A 20103-nucleotide genomic window follows, 5' to 3' on the forward strand; every position below is an offset into this window, starting at 1 on the left:
ATGTGATCGTGTATTTTTTTAGTCATAGTAACGGATTTCATTTATAAAACTGGCATTTTATAATTATTTCCCATATTCCATTAGATATTTCATTTCATATAATGTGCGTGAACAAGTTACCTAGAGTTAGGTTCGCTAAGTTTCTCTCCAAATCTCGAGCGTTTCTCGCCTCTCAATATTCTGCTGATCGAATCCACTCAGTTACGATGGCTTACGAAATATATGGGTCACAATATAGCCCCGGATTAAATGCAATTTCACCTCACGGCTTATATTATTTTACGAAGGCGAAGGTTCAAACTAAAGTAAGAAACAACTTTTGTTTAGAACTGCTTTATTAATATAATTTCTTTGAAGTCAAATTAGGTACACTAATTATATTACAAAATTGCATAAAAGTAGCTCTAAAATAAGAATTTATTTCATAACAGTTTAAATATTTTAATATAATGAGCAAATTATTACAATGCAAAAAAAAATTGTTATTACACAATATGACCTAGCAGACATTGAAATTAAACTAATTTTCGGATTCTATCGCGGTGCTAGTATTTTATTTTTTCTCCCGACGTTTCGAAGACTTTGCAGCCTTCATGGTTACGGGGGGGACTGAGGTGTTGTTCATCCGTAAAGTCAAAGTTACAATATCTACCTACATTTTACAATTATACAACTTTTTTAAATTTTTTAAATTTTAGCTGTTGGTGGTCCGATCTACGCAGAATGAGCTCACAGTGTCTTGAAGTCTGGCAGCCGGTCTTTTGGGTTCCGATTTAATTAAATGTAGAACTGGATCCCAGGCTTGTGCAAGCTTCCAACCATCTTCCCTATTGAAATTAGGATGTTTTTAATTTCAATAGCCTCGCGAATCATCCTAGGCAGGAATCGGTGTTCTTTGGCGAGGATTTGTGGCTTGTCTAGTCGCAGATAATGATTGGCGCCTCCCTCAGAGTGTTCAGCGACTGCAGACTTCGTCGAGCGTCGGTGTTTCACGTCAGCTATATGTTCTTTTACGCGGGTCCCTATATTTCTTTTTGTTTGCCCGATATAAGAGAGGCCACAGTTGCAATCTATTTTGTATACTCCCGGTTCTTGTAGAGGTATGTGACACTTGACAGGTGGTAAAAATTGACTAATCTTCTTAGGCGGCTTAAAATAAGTTTTTATGGAAGCACGCTTCAGGATGTAGCCAATCTTGTCGGTGACTCCTCTTACATATGGTAATACAACCGGAACACGTTCAACTGTGGCTGGTTTCACTCGGTTTCTGTGACGGCGGCGTGGAATTTGGAGCTTGTTGTCTCGCAGTACTTGCTTGACATGTTGCAGCTCAGCGGCCAGGAGTTTCTCGTCACAGATTCCTTGTGCTCTCTGAAACAAAGATTTGCCCACGGTAGCTAACTGTTTTGGGTGGTGATGAGATTCACCGTTCAGATATTTATCAGTATGGGTCTGTTTCCGATATACAGTATGACTTAAGGTCTGATTAGGATTACGGATGATTAAAACATCTAAGAAAGCAAGAGATTTATTGTGTTCTAACTCCATAGTAAATTGGATTTTATTGTTGATGGAGTTAAGGTGATTTAAAAATGCAGTTACTTTATCAGATGGTAAAATTGTGAAAGTATCGTCTACGTACCGTTTATAAAACCTTGGAGTGACCGGGGCTGTACTCAGGGCTGTCTCCTCGAAGTCCTCCATAAATATATCGGCGACTACCGGAGATACAGGGGAGCCCATCGCTACCCCCTCAACTTGTACATAGAACTGATTATTCCACAACATATAGCCAGATGTAAGGCAATGTTGGTGTATCGTGATGATACATAGGGACATAGACGTATATTCGCGTGACGATGGAAATGCATGCAAGTACTCACATCTGCCACTGCCACACGACGTCAGGAACCCGCCTTGGTTATACTGCTGCACTCCGTCACGTTTGTCAGGACACCACACACAGTTAGTACACACAATGTAAGGATTATGGGTCCTGGGAAATCTATACTTTCACAGTTATTGTATTAATTATGAAGCGCGCCGGGGAACGTGCCGCCATCGATGCACCAAACTTTCGTTAATGGCGTCATCCGCTGGATGGCGCGGGCGTGTGGCCTCCCGTTGGCCAGCGTTATTGGTCGATTTAGTTGGCGGCAAATGCGTGCGAATTTGAATACGTTTCGCTCTCACACACATACCACCATCACGCGAATTATTATAGAATTAGTTTATTATTATAAACAACGGTTACGAAACATTCCGCCCACCAAAATACATTAATGTATTTTCCAAAATTTAAGAAAAAATTAACCTAACTTAAAAGGCATATGATCTTAAAATTATGATTACGAACTTAAAATTATGAACTATAGGTTTAAGTTAAGTTACGTTATTCGTTTTGATTCGGCAACGGACAGAGTTTGACTAAAGGCCTCGTGAAACGAGAGCCTTCAGCAGTACGTATCGTGGCAATGCGGACTATGCCATCAGGACTCGGATGTAACTCTTCAACCCGAGCTAACGGCCAATGTAACGGAAGCGAATTATCGGCTTTAACAATAACTACTGATCCTACGCTCAACGGTTTTGAATGCTTAGTCCACTTCGCCCGCTGAGTCAGAGAATGAAGATATTCATGTTTCCAACGGTTCCAGAAATCATGCTGAAAACGTTGAATCAGTTGCCATCGGCCCAAACGATTTATGTTCAAAGAAGTTACATCTTCATCAGGGACAGATGTTAACGGCTCAAGAGTAAGAAAATGCCCTGGTGTTAGAACAGCAAAATCATTAGGATCTGAACTCAGAGGACAAAGAGGTCGCGAATTTAACATCGATTCGATTTGTACAAAGAGTGTTGTTAACTCTTCAAATGTTAAACATTGATCGCCAACGATACGATATAAATGCGATTTTACGGATTTTATCTGTATTTCCCACACTCCACCAAAGTGGGGACTTGAGGGCGGATTGAAACGAAATTCGATTTGATTAGCATGAGCAGCACTTCGCATATATTCAGTTAATTGTGCATTAGCACCAACGTAATTTGTCCCGCAATCAGAATGAATTATGCTGACCCGTCCGCGTCGCCCGGAAAACCGACGCAGAGCAGCGAGGAAAGCATCCGAAGAAAGATCTGAGACTGCCTCAAGATGAACTGCGCGAGTTGCGAGACAAACAAATAAACATAAGTAAGCTTTAGTGATTTTCGCACCTCGATGTTTACCGGTTTTAATACGAAAAGGGCCACCGTAGTCGGTCCCTACAACAGAAAACGGTTTTACCTGATTCACACGAACTGCAGGCAAGTCACTCATGAAAGGTTCCAGTGGGGATGGATGCGTTTTATAACACGACACACATTTGGATAGGCAATGCCGAATGGCACGTTTAGGAGACAATACCCAAAACTGTTGCGAAAGAAGATACTGCGTGGTATTTACGCCCGCGTGACAATTTTCACGATGAACGGCTTCTATAACAAGGTAAGTTAACCTGGATTTACGAGGGAGTAAAGCGGGGTGTTTATGCTCGAATTCGAGGCCGGATCTTGCAAGGCGACCGCCCACCCTGAGAATTCCCTGCGCATCGAGAAAGGGGTTCAACTTACGCATCTGTTTTGTTAATAATTGTCCTTCCCGCAACTGGCGTATTTCGTTTTCGAAAAAGGATTGTTGATTGTGCTTTACGACGATCAACAAAGCGGCATGAAGCTCAACACGATCGAGAAAAGGATTCGAGCAACGAATATTTTTATCTCGTAAAAATCTAATGAATCTTAACCACCAACAAATGATATGCTGTATTTTTCGAATCGAAGAATAACGAATGAGAAGAGTGTCGATAAAGGAATTCTTCGCATCGTCGGAGGTAAAGAACGTTTTAAAGCTTTTTCCTCAAAATGAAGGATGTCCTCGTTAGGATTAATTTCAAGTTGTGGCCATTGCTCAGAAGGGGAGCGAAGCCAGGCGGGACCCGCCCACCATAAGCTATTGTTGACGAGATCGGATGGCAGCTGACCACGAGAAGCTACATCTGCCGGATTATCTTCGGAATCCACATGGCGCCAGTGAACGTCTGGAATGACTTCGTGAATGTGACTAACGCGATTCGCAACGAAAGTTTTCCAGCGCGAGGAGTGAGAGCGAAGCCACGCTAGTACAACGGTAGAATCAGACCAGGCGAAAACACCGGTAAATGTTAACCGGGATGAGAAAACATCCATGGCAAATTTCAGCAGGTCGGCAAGAAGAACTGCAGCGCAAAGCTCCAACCTAGGAAGGGAAGTGGATTTTGTAGGTGCGACTCGCGCTTTTGAACAAACAAAGAAGGTCTGAATGTTACCCTCAGCGTTCACGGTTCGTAAATAAATCACACCACCATAACCTGTTTCCGAACTGTCTGAAAAGCCATGTAACTCCCAAGAAATACAATCCTGTCCAGCAAACAAACGGGGAATCTGTAACGATTCTAACAATGGTAATTGTTCAAGATATCGAGACCAAAACTGGACTATATTATCGGGAGGGTCTTCATCCCAACCTATCTCAAGGATCCAGAGGCGCTGAACCAACACCTTTGCCACCAAAATTAATGGCGACAGGAAGCCAAGTGGATCGTATATACGTGCAAGCTCGCTAAGAATGTTACGCTTCGAACATTTCTTATGCTGAGGAGTTACTGAAAAAAGGAACGAATCATTACAAGGATCCCACTTAAGACCTAATACCTTGAGAGTAGGGTTGTCGTCAACATCCATGGATACAGGATCGGTTAAGCAATATTCTCGTGGTAAATCAGAGAGTAACTGAGGTACATTACTAGCCCATTTTCTGAGTTCGAAATGTCCCTTTTTCAAAAGTTCGATTATTTGAGTTTTCGCATTTTGAGCCATACGAACGTTACTAAAACCAGTTATTATGTCATCGACATAAACATCAGATCCCAAAACTTGACTCGCAAGTGGAAAGTCACCACCCTCATCATGAATCAGCTGTTTGACAGTACGGCATGCGAGAAAAGGTGCGGAAGACACGCCGTAGGTCACGGTATTAAGACGATATTCCTGCACGGGTTGGTCCACATTAGATCGCCAGAAGATGCGCTGATAATCACGATCAGACGCTCGAATGAGAATTTGTCGGTACATTTGTTTCATGTCTGCGGTAAAAACAACAGCATGAACGCGGAATTTTAGAAGAATTTCAACAATATTCGTTTGCAATTTAGGACCTACGAGCAACACATCATTTAACGATAGTCCTCTCGCATCTTTAGCGGAGGCGTTGAATACAACACGAAGAGGAGTAGTGCTGCTCTCCGTACGGAGTACAAAATGATGAGGAATGAAGTATTTTCCGATACTCAATTCTTCAGTCGGTACAAGGCTCATGTGACCCTGATCGAGATATTCCTTCATGAAGTCACAGTATTTTTCATACAACTCCATGTTCTTGAGGAGGCGTTTCTCAATTGAATGAAAGCACCTCAAAGCTGTATCACGAGATCCGGGAAAGGTAGTCTCGTGCTCTTCGTTTCTGAAAGGCAAAGATACAATGTATCGACCAGCGGGATCTCTTACCTGAAGGTCTTTGAAGATTTGCTCGCATCTCTCGTCTTCGACGGTGAGAGGTTTCGAAGGAAAAACGCTCAATTCCTCCAGCTGCCATAATTTCTTTAACTCATCATGAAGTTGTGGCTCCTCATGAACGAAGAACGAGTGTGCTTCAGGCTCTACGTATCCGACATTCCCGACCAGCAGCCAACCGAATACGGAATTAAGAGCTGACGGTTGATTGGAGTCACCTTTAATTGATCCCGGCAACAGAAGCGAAGCAAAGCACTCCGCACCTATAAGAAGATCGACTGGACCAGGTTTGTGACAATTTGGGTCTGCTAACTGCAACGCTTTAATATGATGCCACGAAGATTTATCAAGTCGAATTGATGGCATCTTACCACAGATACTTGGCAAAGTCAAGGCTTTGATGGTAAAGAGAGCTTTATCGCTTCGCCCAATATCAAGATGTACTATACCTGACACTGGAGCTAATGAATGACCCAATCCACTAACCTTATTCGACGTCGAATTACTGATGAGACCCAATCGATGAACGACATCCTCGGTGATAAAGTGACTTTGACTACCAGAATCAATCAAGGCTCGAAACGATTGAAAATGTCCCGATGAATCGCGAATTTGGACAACAGCTGTGGATAATAAAACAAAAGAGTGTTCACGCATGCTAGTCAACACGCGAACCTGATTATTCGGTGATTCACCATCTGAAACCACATTTGAAGGAGTGGACGCTCCTTCCTCGTGTAGAAGTGAATGATGCCGTTTATGACATTTATAACACCTGAACAAAGATTTACAATCCTTGACGCTGTGAGACGGTTTTAAACAATTGAAGCACCAACGATGAGTGCGCGCATGGTTACTGCGTTCCGCGACTGAAAGTTGTACGAATATTATTACATTTGTTTATCGAATGATCACCCGAACAAAATGAACACTTTACGGATATCGCTACAGGTGAATGAGAAGAAGATGAACTGAGTTTCTTGTTGGATACGGAATTATCTGTGTTATTTGCAAGAAATACTGTGGTTTTCTTCTGAAACTTCGAATTACTCGACGATACGCTTTTAAGTGGCTTAGCTTTGTCTGAAGGTTTCCCTACATCAGGACTAACCTGGCTACTTGAAGAAAAATGGTTATCGCGAATTAAAGCATCAGCTCGATTAAACAAAAAGGTTTTCAGCGCTTGATACTGCGGCAATTCAGTAGCCTCTTGCTTTTGTTCAAAAGAACGTCGAGTCTGGGTATCTAATTTCGATAATACTAAATAACACAGAACGAAGTCCCACTCATGAGTAGGAAGGTCAAGACCGGATAATACGTTTAAATTTTCATTTATTAAATCCAAATTACGCCGAAATTCGACAGGTGACAGAGATTTCAAATTAAGATTTAATATCTCTTTCCAACACGTAAAAGCTAATTCTCGCTTATCTCGAAACCTGGCGACCAGCGCCTCATATGCACTGCGATAGTATTTACCTTGAATGGGATAAGATCGAATAACACCTAATGCATCCCCACTGAGACATGTTTCGAGATATTGCATACGTTTCGTGTCTGATAGCGATTCATTGTTATGAATCAACGAATTAAACAAGTCAAAGAATTTTGGCCACTCTTTTATTTCCCCGGAAAACGATGGTAAGTTAATTTTAGGTAACTTAACGTCTGCTGCGGACGAACAATTCGCCTTCTTATCGCACGGTTTACAATTAGATTCGGGAAATAATTTTCGATGGATTGCCAAAATCTCAAAATGAATATTATCGAACTCGTCACGTACTTCATCCTCGTGTTCGGAATCATCATCATCGATAACACATAAAATGTCCGAATGAGCACTTTCAAAACTTTCAATTAATTTCGGTAACGCGGAAATTTGAATACTAAACAAATCTAAAGATGACTCATCATCCTTTGCTAATTTAGCAACTTCGAGAAGTTTCTTTAAACGATTTAAGGGCAGAGTGCGCTTGCGGCGAAGCACAGGCAACTCCTGAATATGTGGGCGAACTAAACTTGCCGACTTAGTAACACGCCCTTTAGGTTTACAAACGCGTACCGGACGATGCGACATCTTAAACGATTATTAAATCGACTAAACGAATTGTTAAACTTAAAAAAGTTTATACTCACAGCCTACCCCGTTACAGATGGAAGCGTTATACGCGATAAATATGCCTAAACAACACCGGATAATACAACGCTGAACGCACGAGTCTGAATAGTAGGCACAGCGAATGAGTGAACGAATGAACGTATAAGTAGGTATGTAATACCTAATGATTACGCAATGAAATGAAAATTAAATATATAATACAATAATTATATATCTACGAAAAGTTGTCACAACTCAACTTGTTTGTCGCGAGAAATAGTACTATACGAATTAGTTAAAACGATTGAAGTAAATAGCACTAACGTATTTATTACGACAACAGTAGGAGTGACCGAATGGCTTACGTATGTATGTATACACGACAGTAACGAAAGTATATAAATGTACTTTGCCGCTTATTTTGACTTAGGTAGATACCTAACTGTGTATGTTTTAATAAATAGACGTCGCTAGAATTAATACGGATGAACGACACCTTTTGTATTAAAACCGATACCGAATTGAATCTGCGTACAAGCCGGTCTGTATGTGCTAATAATTATTATGAATAGGTGAAAATGTGAGAGGATCGAAACGCGACAAAACAATAACGAATTTAAAATGAATAGATGTATCGACGGTAACGAGACGAGAAAATCACAATTAACACTAACGTATATAATTATAACACATCGGCTTATAGTACGAGAACGCTTTTGAATATTATGTATTTACTATTTAAATACATAAGCGGCAAATATACGTCGGCGCAACTTAAACTGCAAAATGGCGGATTTTATTCGAAATACGATTTAATTGTTTGCATCGGGAAAAGTAATATACAATGATTAACTGTAACAACGAAATAGCCACTCATACAAATAATAATAATTATTATTAGAATAAACTACGTGTATCGTTGGCGATTTACAACAAATAGGCACTACGAAGTATGCGCGCCGCTATAAGTACCTAATGTTAGCGCGTAACAAATAGTAAATTGTTACCTAAATCGCATGGAAATGTTATTACAGAAATCAATTGTAAACACAATGAAATTTAAGGTTTTAAGTATGCAAACAATCATATGCCTTTACTGGAAAGTTAGATTAAACTATGTATTGAAGCGAGTAATGGCGGGTTATCGTAATGTTTCGGCTATTGAGACAAATTTATCGAAATAACTCAAACTAAATGATTGAAATAGCGGACCAATTATGATTGCTATTCCCGGGTTTCGGCACCAAAATATGTATCGTGATGATACATAGGGACATAGACGTATATTCGCGTGACGATGGAAATGCATGCAAGTACTCACATCTGCCACTGCCACACGACGTCAGGAACCCGCCTTGGTTATACTGCTGCACTCCGTCACGTTTGTCAGGACACCACACACAGTTAGTACACACAATGTAAGGATTATGGGTCCTGGGAAATCTATACTTTCACAGTTATTGTATTAATTATGAAGCGCGCCGGGGAACGTGCCGCCATCGATGCACCAAACTTTCGTTAATGGCGTCATCCGCTGGATGGCGCGGGCGTGTGGCCTCCCGTTGGCCAGCGTTATTGGTCGATTTAGTTGGCGGCAAATGCGTGCGAATTTGAATACGTTTCGCTCTCACACACATACCACCATCACGCGAATTATTATAGAATTAGTTTATTATTATAAACAACGGTTACGAAACAGTTGGAGTAGTTCTGCATATTCCACAGGAATGTTATTCTCTGCTAACTTCTTAGATACAATTCTGATGCAATCTTGTACTGGTAAGCTCGTAAAGAGAGACTGGACATCAAAACTGACCATAGTTTCATTGTCAGCTAATTTTAGGTCTTTAATATCGCTGACAAATTGGTATGAATCCTTCACAGACGCTCTAGTGTTTCCTCTAAGTGGTGAAAGCACTTTTGCTACGTGCTGAGCCAATCTGTAGGTTGGTGTGTCGATTTGACTCACTATGGGAGTCAAAATCAAAATCAATGAAACGTAGCAAAAGTGCTTTCACCACTTAGAGGAAACACTAGAGCGTCTGTGAAGGATTCATACCAATTTGTCAGCGATATTAAATACCTAAAATTAGCTGACAATGAAACTATGGTCAGTTTTGATGTCCAGTCTCTCTTTACGAGCTTACCAGTACAAGATTGCATCAGAATTGTATCTAAGAAGTTAGCAGAGAATAACATTCCTGTGGAATATGCAGAACTACTCCAACATTGCCTTACATCTGGCTATATGTTGTGGAATAATCAGTTCTATGTACAAGTTGAGGGGTAGCGATGGGCTCCCCTGTATCTCCGGTAGTCGCCGATATATTTATGGAGGACTTCGAGGAGACAGCCCTGAGTACAGCCCCGGTCACTCCAAGGTTTTATAAACGGTACGTAGACGATACTTTCACAATTTTACCATCTGATAAAGTAACTGCATTTTTAAATCACCTTAACTCCATCAACAATAAAATCCAATTTACTATGGAGTTAGAACACAATAAATCTCTTGCTTTCTTAGATGTTTTAATCATCCGTAATCCTAATCAGACCTTAAGTCATACTGTATATCGGAAACAGACCCATACTGATAAATATCTGAACGGTGAATCTCATCACCACCCAAAACAGTTAGCTACCGTGGGCAAATCTTTGTTTCCAGAGAGCACAAGGAATCTGTGACGAGAAACTCCTGGCCGCTGAGCTGCAACATGTCAAGCAAGTACTGCGAGACAACAAGCTCCAAATTCCACGCCGCCGTCACAGAAACCGAGTGAAACCAGCCACAGTTGAACGTGTTCCGGTTGTATTACCATATGTAAGAGGAGTCACCGACAAGATTGGCTACATCCTGAAGCGTGCTTCCATAAAAACTTATTTTAAGCCGCCTAAGAAGATTAGTCAATTTTTACCACCTGTCAAGTGTCACATACCTCTACAAGAACCGGGAGTATACAAAATAGATTGCAACTGTGGCCTCTCTTATATCGGGCAAACAAAAGAAATATAGGGACCCGCGTAAAAGAACATATAGCTGACGTGAAACACCGACGCTCGACGAAGTCTGCAGTCGCTGAACACTCTGAGGGAGGCGCCAATCATTATCTGCGACTAGACAAGCCACAAATCCTCGCCAAAGAACACCGATTCCTGCCTAGGATGATTCGCGAGGCTATTGAAATTAAAAACATCCTAAATTCAATAGGGAAGATGGTTGGAAGCTTGCACAAGCCTGGGATCCAGTTCTACATTTAATTAAATCGGAACCCAAAAGACCGGCTGCCAGACTTCAAGACACTGTGAGCTCATTCTGCGTAGATCGGACCACCAACAGCTAAAATTTAAAAAATTTTAAAAAGTTGTATAATTGTAAAATGTAGGTAGATATTGTAACTTTGACTTTACGGATGAACAACACCTCAGTCCCCCCCGTAACCATGAAGGCTGCAAAGTCTTCGAAACGTCGGGAGAAAAAATAAAATACTAGCACCGCGATAGAATCCGAAAATTAGTTTAATTTCAATGTCTAACATTCGCGTAAACATAAGAAATCATTATGACCTAGCAGAGATAAATTAGAAGATACTGTGTATTTAGTTTAGTCTCTGCAGAATAACAGGTCAAAATTGGGGAAAATGGAACACGATGATAAATGAATCCTAGTTCAGTACTATTTTATTGCCTTTATACGGTCCAGGTGTATCAACTTGGGTAATCATTTATACGGTATATCGTAAAATGTAACTCGCATGAAATATTGCTTTGTCATGGCCCGAAGACGATTTTATTTGTAGTAATAGAAATATATATTTTACAATTGTATTGTTATTATATCTAACTTTTATTTATGTAGTAAAACTGAATGCCGACCTTTTATGTACATTTTATAGTTATTTCATAAAATTTTAAGACAGATTGCAGAATACGAGTAATATCGTTGCGATTCTTTTGTTTCGTTTAATGCTCGCAATTGAAAACATCTGAAGATTACATTGTGATTAAGTGGACAGCATTTGTCTTTACGATGGTAAAGAATACATTCGTCAATAAACTGCAGAGACGAAATATTATGAAATTTTTTGCTCAAACACATCGCAAGTTAAATAATTTTCTGCGATATTTTCCGCGGTATTAACAAAATTAAAGTAAGATGTGAAATTGGTGCATCATATAAGCATTAACAAATTATTATTAGACCGCATGCAAAGCCAGTTTCTTAATAACTTTTTAAGGTTCAATTGATACTTTGTATTGACTATTGTGTTGGTCAATATCCAGCAAAATAAATAGATTCTGTTACCGCGGAATTATATAATACATACATACAGAATTCATCTTTCCCAGTAAGAACACACGGTCACGTCCAATTCCAGGGGCTAAAATATTATTATAGAAAAATAGTACGAGCGTTAAGGGGAAAATTGAGTTACAACACCATAATTTTATAAGCCGAGTGTGTACGTGCTGGGTCGAACATTTCTACCCAACTAAGAATTAAATGTTGTACTTTTCTTTGTCTTATATACAATAACAGAAACTGATGACGAATAGTTAAACTAACAATGTAGATATATATTTAGGTAAATATTTCAATGTTCGTTATAATTTAATTTAAAGTGTCTATACCTTAATTTTTAATGAAATAATTATAGTCTGTTATGCAACTTCATACAAACATTCCATGCTATTCGCATCCGACAGAATTTACAAGAAATGGTTCAGCGAGGTTCGTCGCATACAATACCACGAAGCCGTCGTACATTGATAAAAAAACTCGCTTCGTACGTAGCTTCGCATTCAATAGACATCTCGTCCAAACGAAATAAATATTCGCCAACATCGCCGCCTGTATAACAAGAGCCCAAGGGAGCTGCGACAATACAACGTTAATTAACCAAAACAAAATAGCGTCGTGTTTTGCGTTGCGCGTCGCACGACCTACGATACAGCTCTGACGTGGCCTGGCCTTATGTATCATATTTAGTACACCATCTGCCACCCTCATATAATATTTTCCTTCGTGATTAATGAAGTCGTGCTTTCACTTACGCGACTTAAAATTAATTTATTTCAGACGAAAATGGCTAACCTTAGCTTAATCATTTTAAGCCCAAATTATGCTCATCGAGTAAATTTACTATGATTCAGTATGGTATCCATTAAATTATAAAAAACTTTAGATATCTAAATGAGGTAAGCTCTTAATAAAATGCGTGTTTAGGACGGAACGAGTAGCTACAACAAATAGCGACAGCCTGATGGACATTGATTGATGATATATTACGTATTCGTATTTGAACATGCCATTTAGTAAGGCATATTCTTGGAGTCACAGTTGAACAATTAATTGAAAATGATAATAACATTAAATACAAATAACAAAAAGTATACAAATGTAGTCTGCGTAGGTCGTACTAATGTTTTTTTTTATAAATATAATGGATTCATTGGAGTAAATTCTTATTTAAATTTTTTTTTAGTGTTTAGCTATCATAATACCTTTGACCTAATGCATGTATTTTTCTGATTACTGAAAGCACCGTAAATAATGTGTAACCGTATGGGTCTTTAGATTAGTGCATTTTCTTTAACTCTCTATCTGGATTTCCAAAAAAATATATCTCTGATACCTATAATTTTAGTATAAACGTATTGCTCGACATTTTTTTTATAAAATAAAGGAATTTAAGGTGCAGTCAGGAGAGATTATAACGTCGATAGGGGCGAAACCGTATTTTTGTATTTACGGGCGTTCTAATCGAAGGGCACCTTCGGTAGCCGTGTTGATAAAAGAGTAAAAAATCTCCTATTTACCTATACGGCTATCAAAGCTATCCTTCCATTAGAACGCCTGTAATTACAAAAAGTCGATTATGTCCCCTTAGACAAAATAGGATTCCCTAATTAAACCATATTTTATGAACACTCACGTAGAACTAGTCACAACTCTTGGTCAAACTACGCAGTCTGACCAATAGTTCACTCCAACGTGAACCAGAAAACCTCCATCTAATGTGTTATGATTGATAGTTGAAATTTCAAAACGGTGCGATATTAACACTAACACACTCTAAATTCTCGACGGTTAACTGCAACAATGAGATAACGTGTAAAAACATAGCACCTTTTCGAAATTTCATTATCAATCATAACCCATTAGATGGAGGTTTTCCGGTTCACGTTGGAGTGGGGTTCGGGCGGAATCCCACGCTGATAATAACAAGTGCTATCACGGTGTGTAGCAACTGCTACGAGGGTTACACGGTAATTTATACAGCATTATCGCTTTGGTATCTTCGTTATTATTTTGTATACTGAGACAGGCGTTATTTTTATATTTAATATAGATATCCCACAGAAATATAAAAAAATATTCGGATCTTTAAAGCTTCTGTAATTTTTATATTATATAATATGCTCTTTAAAATTTCATATGTTTACACGAATTTTAGACATTATGATAAAACTATTTACGTATTTTATAAATTTATTAGATGACTTTTATGATCAACACACATACAACACATTCACGCTTTTTATCCCTGTAGGGGTAGGCAAAGGCGCAACAAGTGCACCCACTTTCTGCCGTGTATATTCCGTCCCAAGATCTGATAGGGGGCGTGCCTATCGTTATGTTGAGAACAAATTCCAGACTCCGGACTGATATTGGGTGTAAAAATCCAATATCACTTTGGCTGACGGGAATCGACCCCGATACCTCAGCACTGCAGTCATACCTTAACTAAGCCACCGTGGCAGTCATGACAAAATAAATATAATTTCCGTTTCTGGACATTTCAAATGTACAAAAATTTTAATAACTATATTATATAAGACTTTCAATCATTAAACTCACATGGTTGCACGTTTCAATACTACCAATTTCATGTTAGAGGTAAACAGACTACTCGCAAATTGTTTCAAGAAGCAAATTGAAAGCAAACTATGTACGTAGTAATCACGTAGCGGAAATGATAATGTGCGGAGCGGCGTCAACAAGGGTTCTTGTTTTATGCTGGAATATACTTAATAATGCAAACAAGCTCGCAATATGTTGATATTATAATAGGAATATACAATTTTTCTCGCAATAAAAATACCTAATACCATTGCACATTTCTGAACAGTTTGGAGATTATTAGCTCTAGAGTATTGGATTGAATCGTATTAGTATTTTTTTAAATATAAACGCAAAAATAAATAAATGATGTTTAGATGTCACCATAAAGACATAACTTATACTTTAATACCGAAACATTCCATAGTAGGAATTTTATATTGGGAAAAGAAGCAGGAATTAATTGGATATAAGTATATTGTAAAGCGTATGTAATGATCCGAATCTTTGTGAACTGTTGTCTTCTCTACATTAGGTACGGAGACCCGCATAGTCAGACTCGTGGGCATACGCAAGCTGAAAATAAAGTTAGCAACTTTGTTCCTTTGTTGACTTTTCCGATATCCGTGGGAAGATGTTGAGCCACAAATCAGCACGACAGTGAGTAAGGTTTATTGAAAGTTGTAAAAAATACCGTTCAATGTATCTACGAACTGTTTTTATAGAGACATCGTTATTCAGTACAATAAAGCTTCGGCTTCGCCTTTTCTCGGCGATAAATTAGTGTTTTCCAATTAAGCGTTTACTTTCAAGTGTTCTTAAAACCTTCTTTTATGATAGATCATATAAAATGTTTTACAAACCCAGTCGTCTAGAAGAGGGACCAGAAACTGGCTGACTTTTTCAAATACCTGTTATTGGACATATTTATGTTTTAGTACTCGAGGATGTACCAAATAATAATTTGTTGAATAATATTAACAGCAGAAGCTAAAAATAATTTTAAAATGTCTTCAAAATGCTCTAATGCTAACAAAAAAAAATAATAAGTCTCACCGCTACAGCTGGAATTGCAAAGGAATGTAATTTACTTTTAAAAAATTTCGTATTTCGAACGTCGTCTCTCGCTTGCCAGGACACCTCATTACATGCCAGCCGCATATTCCAATTAATAAAACCTCTTTAATTATGCAATCTTTTCCAGCCATAGAAAAACGAACCCGCTCGTTTCTACTGCAAAAAAATTACATCATTTAGTACACGCTCGTTTATAAAACATACCGAAATGTTAAATCTAAAATCTGTTAAAAGACATTAATAAAGATACTTTTTTAACCATTACCGCCGCTTAAGTCTAGTGATAGCTTACGTGAAGTCAGTATCGGAAAGTTCCAGATTCATCTCGCAAGTCGGGCAAATTTTGTAAGATTTTTTTCAATACGATTGCTGGAGGCCAATTATAAAAATGTAATTAATTCGTTTCTTCAATATAGACGACAGTGTGTTTCATAACCTTTTCTATCCAGAGAACTAAAAACATTATGTACCATCATTGTATTATTTTTCCATTAAAAACAATGAAAATCGCAGTCAAAATTCGTATATAGCATTGAAACAAAAGCGGTCCACGTAATATTCCCTCGTCATTAAGGTTGCGCGGATGTCCCCCGGCGGAATCGTTCTCATCCGAACCAAAATGTGACAGTGTGGTCGCCATTGATCCGGTTTATTGCCTCCCAGCGGCTGTAAGCTGTAACGCCCTTGCCCGATTCAGTCCGGAACGTTCTAGGTAACTGTTACGTTATTGGCAGTATCTGAGTGGGCTAGTGATGTTAGGAGAGTATCGATGCATAATAAAAGATAAGCTTTCCCTTTAGGTATGCTAGAAACCTCAAGATATACTGCCGTTTCAAAACAACATAATATATTCTTTGTCAATCTGGTACTTATAGCTCAGGTCTTCCTATTTTAAGTACCAGCCCAACATATATTTAATATTCATGTATTTAAATATACTTGTAATATTTGTAAGAGAAATAAATAAGTAAATAATTATTCTTCACAGTAATTTTGAAGGACGATTTTAAGACAACTTACAAAACAAATAATTCTACACAAGAATTTTATTTCGTGTATTTTGAAGACTCCTAAACCGCTTTAGGCCAGCGTGATGGAATAAGGCCTAAACCCTCTTAGTAATAGAGCCCGTATCATGCAGTGGGATAATAAACAACATATAATATTATAAAAACATAGGACTGGTATTATAATAGAATAAATAAATCAAACACTGTTAATGACACAAACTTTGCAAATAAAGTTATAACTGCATTCTACTATAACATACATTACTCGTGAGTCGTGTAGCGCCCTCCCAGCTGACATCTTTTCATCTCACTTTTAACCTATTCGCATACAGCCCCGGGCCATGAAAGCATTTTTATATTTCAAGAACTATTTTGAACGTTAAATAAACAGTTGCTATATTAGCCTACTTATTTGTTATATGTAGTTTAATAAAGATTAAAAATGTATGTAATATTATCTATAGACTTTTGGATTCTTGACTTTACATTCTGCACAATAAGGTTACTTTATTTTAAATAGGTAATAATTATTACATATCGTCATACCTATTATATTTTATTATATTCCGTAAGTAAAAATAAGTATATTTCTAGTCGCCAGAAGATTCATACAAAATACATATTTTCAGTAAGAGCTTGTTACAATTTATTTCAAACTCAATTGATAGGTCTAAAGTTTAAAAACAAAAATCATAAATAATATTAACATACTCAAAATAGATAATTTTATAATCCAAACTATCCTTATTTCTATAACATCCAAATTGAAAGGACCTACGTAACCTCAACGTCATAAAACACTCCAGTTTTCACCACGCAACTGCTGCGTACAGTTACCGCAATATTTACTTGTCTACACGCCAGACTGTATAGGTGTGATGGTAGACTGATAGGGCACGATTCGCCCCTGTTTACTAAAACAGTTGATGCCTATGGGACCAAACCGTTAGTACAAATTAATTATTTCCATCTACCAACAGTTCTAGTCGGTGTTATTTTTTGTTCTTTGAAGGTTAAGAGATTTTAATAATAACAAAACCCATTACCCAGTGTAATTAAATTATTACAACAGGTTTACTAGACAGTAAATTGTTGGAGTAAAAACATGAAACAAAGTTAAGTACTAATATATTCGTTCTTTTTCTTAAAAAGCTTTATCGTATCCATCGTAGCTTTTACCGTCTATATGATTATAAAACATAATAATTGATGCAAACATCACATTTGTTACATTTAATAATTAATACAATATTCTCAACGGAGGTATGTTAAACTAACACGGGGCTAATGACGATGTATCGTCGCTAATGAAGGCCCCGCGAGAAGGGATTAGCGTCCTACTATAAATCTCAGCGATCCCACGAGTCATAGGCAATATAGCACAACGACCCTTTGATAAATTATGCATATGTCACGCCTCAGGCCCTCCCATCATCGATGCTATGACGGCTAAATTACATTCAATTTGCCTTGTGACACGACTACGGAGCTCTAACGGAACGAAATTTACACACAGAACAAAATACGAAGAAAATTGCTCATGTTTCTGAGATCGTTTTTCGTAAACACGTATTACAAAGTAAACGTTCTGTGATTTTATCCTGATTTATTCGCTTTTATTTACCATTAATACGGTTGTAGGTAAATGTGTAGTACTTTGTTTTGGAAGAAGATGTATAGATAATTATCATAACTAAGTTTCAGACTTATATTTTTTAGTTATATTTAACTTTTAAAGACGATTTAATATTAAGTAATACATAATGTCGTACACTTTGCTTCACGCTCTTCACTTCTAATAAGGTAAGTACATAAAAGATGCTCTTTATTATAATTTTAAACTGATACATAAAATTTACTTACTATTTTAAGATCCTAAACTAACATTTGGCAAATAAATCAACGGTGGTTACAAACCAAATACATTATACAATGCAATATTAATTCTGCTAACAGATTTTGCACTTAGCTAGAAACGAAATTGTTTAACTCGAAACTGTTTGCGTTTAGCATTAACAGGCAGAAAAAGAGTTAAGCTTTCCCTAAGCAAATCGCAGCCGAGTGTTTACCCAGTTCAGCATACATGAAAAACCGCGGACCAATACAGTGGCAACTGGAAAGCTTACAAACAATTCTAAAAGGAATCAATCTCGACTTCCTATTAACATTTCAATTTTTAAATAGGAATAGCATTTTAAAAAACAACATTGTGATACAAAGACTTAGCAACTCATTAGACTGTCATCTTTGCTTACGTAAAAGTTTAAATATGTTACATGATTACTATGGGTATTTAATATTATATTCGGCAAAAAAAAATTTACACGCCCAATAAGGATAAAATATAGCGAGACTTACCAACTTTACATAACACCTGTAACATGCGTGTAACATGTATTCAGCAAATAAATAATCGGTATGCAATATGTAATTTAATAAACTTTTCGCCCTGACTATTTTAAACGAACCTATGTGTCTAGGTTAATTAACACTAGAAAATAATTAGGACACAAAATTCATAAAAATCTGATATACCAACAAGTCCATAAGCCTTAAGAGTTATCCAACAAAGGTTTATAGAAGACATTCATTTCACGAATGGGCTTATGAATTTGATAAACTTGCTACTAATCTAAACAGTATTCTGAGCCGCATTGTGCGTGTCGGACAATAGTTGATGAGGTCGGATCGCTCTAATGGGACATAAACGGTAGACATAACAACTGTAATTTTATGTCCCACAATAGCTTCTTCAGATATTACTAATAGTTCGTAATTCATCCGTATGAGGAACAAAAGCTATGTTACAATAAAATATCAAGTAGATGATATTAATCTGGGCATCTTAACCGAATGATGTCAATCATACAGGATGTTAATAATGTTTGATTACATTGTATTAGACCAAGTCAGTGGGATAATCAGGAAGAAAGATCATAAAATACTATGTACATACATTTATATTACCACCTCCGTTTTGCCGCACAAAGATGTCAATATAAAATGGATCGATGTAAACCGTATTTTATGGGTTCTGCATTGAAATCCCCTATGGATTGGACTACGCTTTGTGAAGCAGTTATTTCCGCCTCGATAACTACATAAACATCGCCGATATTATAATATTTTATATACTTGAACACATAAAAGGCAAGTCGTAAAAGCTAGAACAACGGAATTTCGTTACGAAATGTTATCATGAAATTTTCATCGCGTAATCTTACGTGTAGGTTTATGTTAGTGAGTTTTTGTAATCGTTTACAATATTATTCGATTACATATTCAAGACTGACTGATTCAAGAAGATTATCTCACAATGGCCCGACTACTTTACGAACTAAGTGCGGAAAAAGAAGCCTTTAAATGGTTAAAGGCTTCTTTTTCCTTGTCAATTTGTGTTGAATATGTATGGTTATGGAACCATACATATTCAACACAAATTGATAATTTTACAAAATAAAAATCATTACAAGGCCCAATGTAAT

At 37.6% G+C, this 20103-nt stretch overlaps 1 protein-coding gene across 1 annotated transcript; it reads right to left on the reverse strand.

The window, feature by feature from the left end:
* Window positions 1-3783: 3783 nt before the first annotated feature.
* LOC115442864 lies at window positions 3784-5958 on the reverse strand. The gene has a single exon (XM_037440506.1). It carries the CDS (start codon window positions 5956-5958, stop codon window positions 3784-3786), a length of 2175 nt encoding a protein of 724 aa, XP_037296403.1.
* Window positions 5959-20103: the final 14145 nt, after the last annotated feature.

This window comes from Manduca sexta, chromosome 19, assembly GCF_014839805.1.
Source record: "Manduca sexta isolate Smith_Timp_Sample1 chromosome 19, JHU_Msex_v1.0, whole genome shotgun sequence".
Lineage (NCBI taxonomy): Eukaryota > Metazoa > Arthropoda > Insecta > Lepidoptera > Sphingidae > Manduca > Manduca sexta.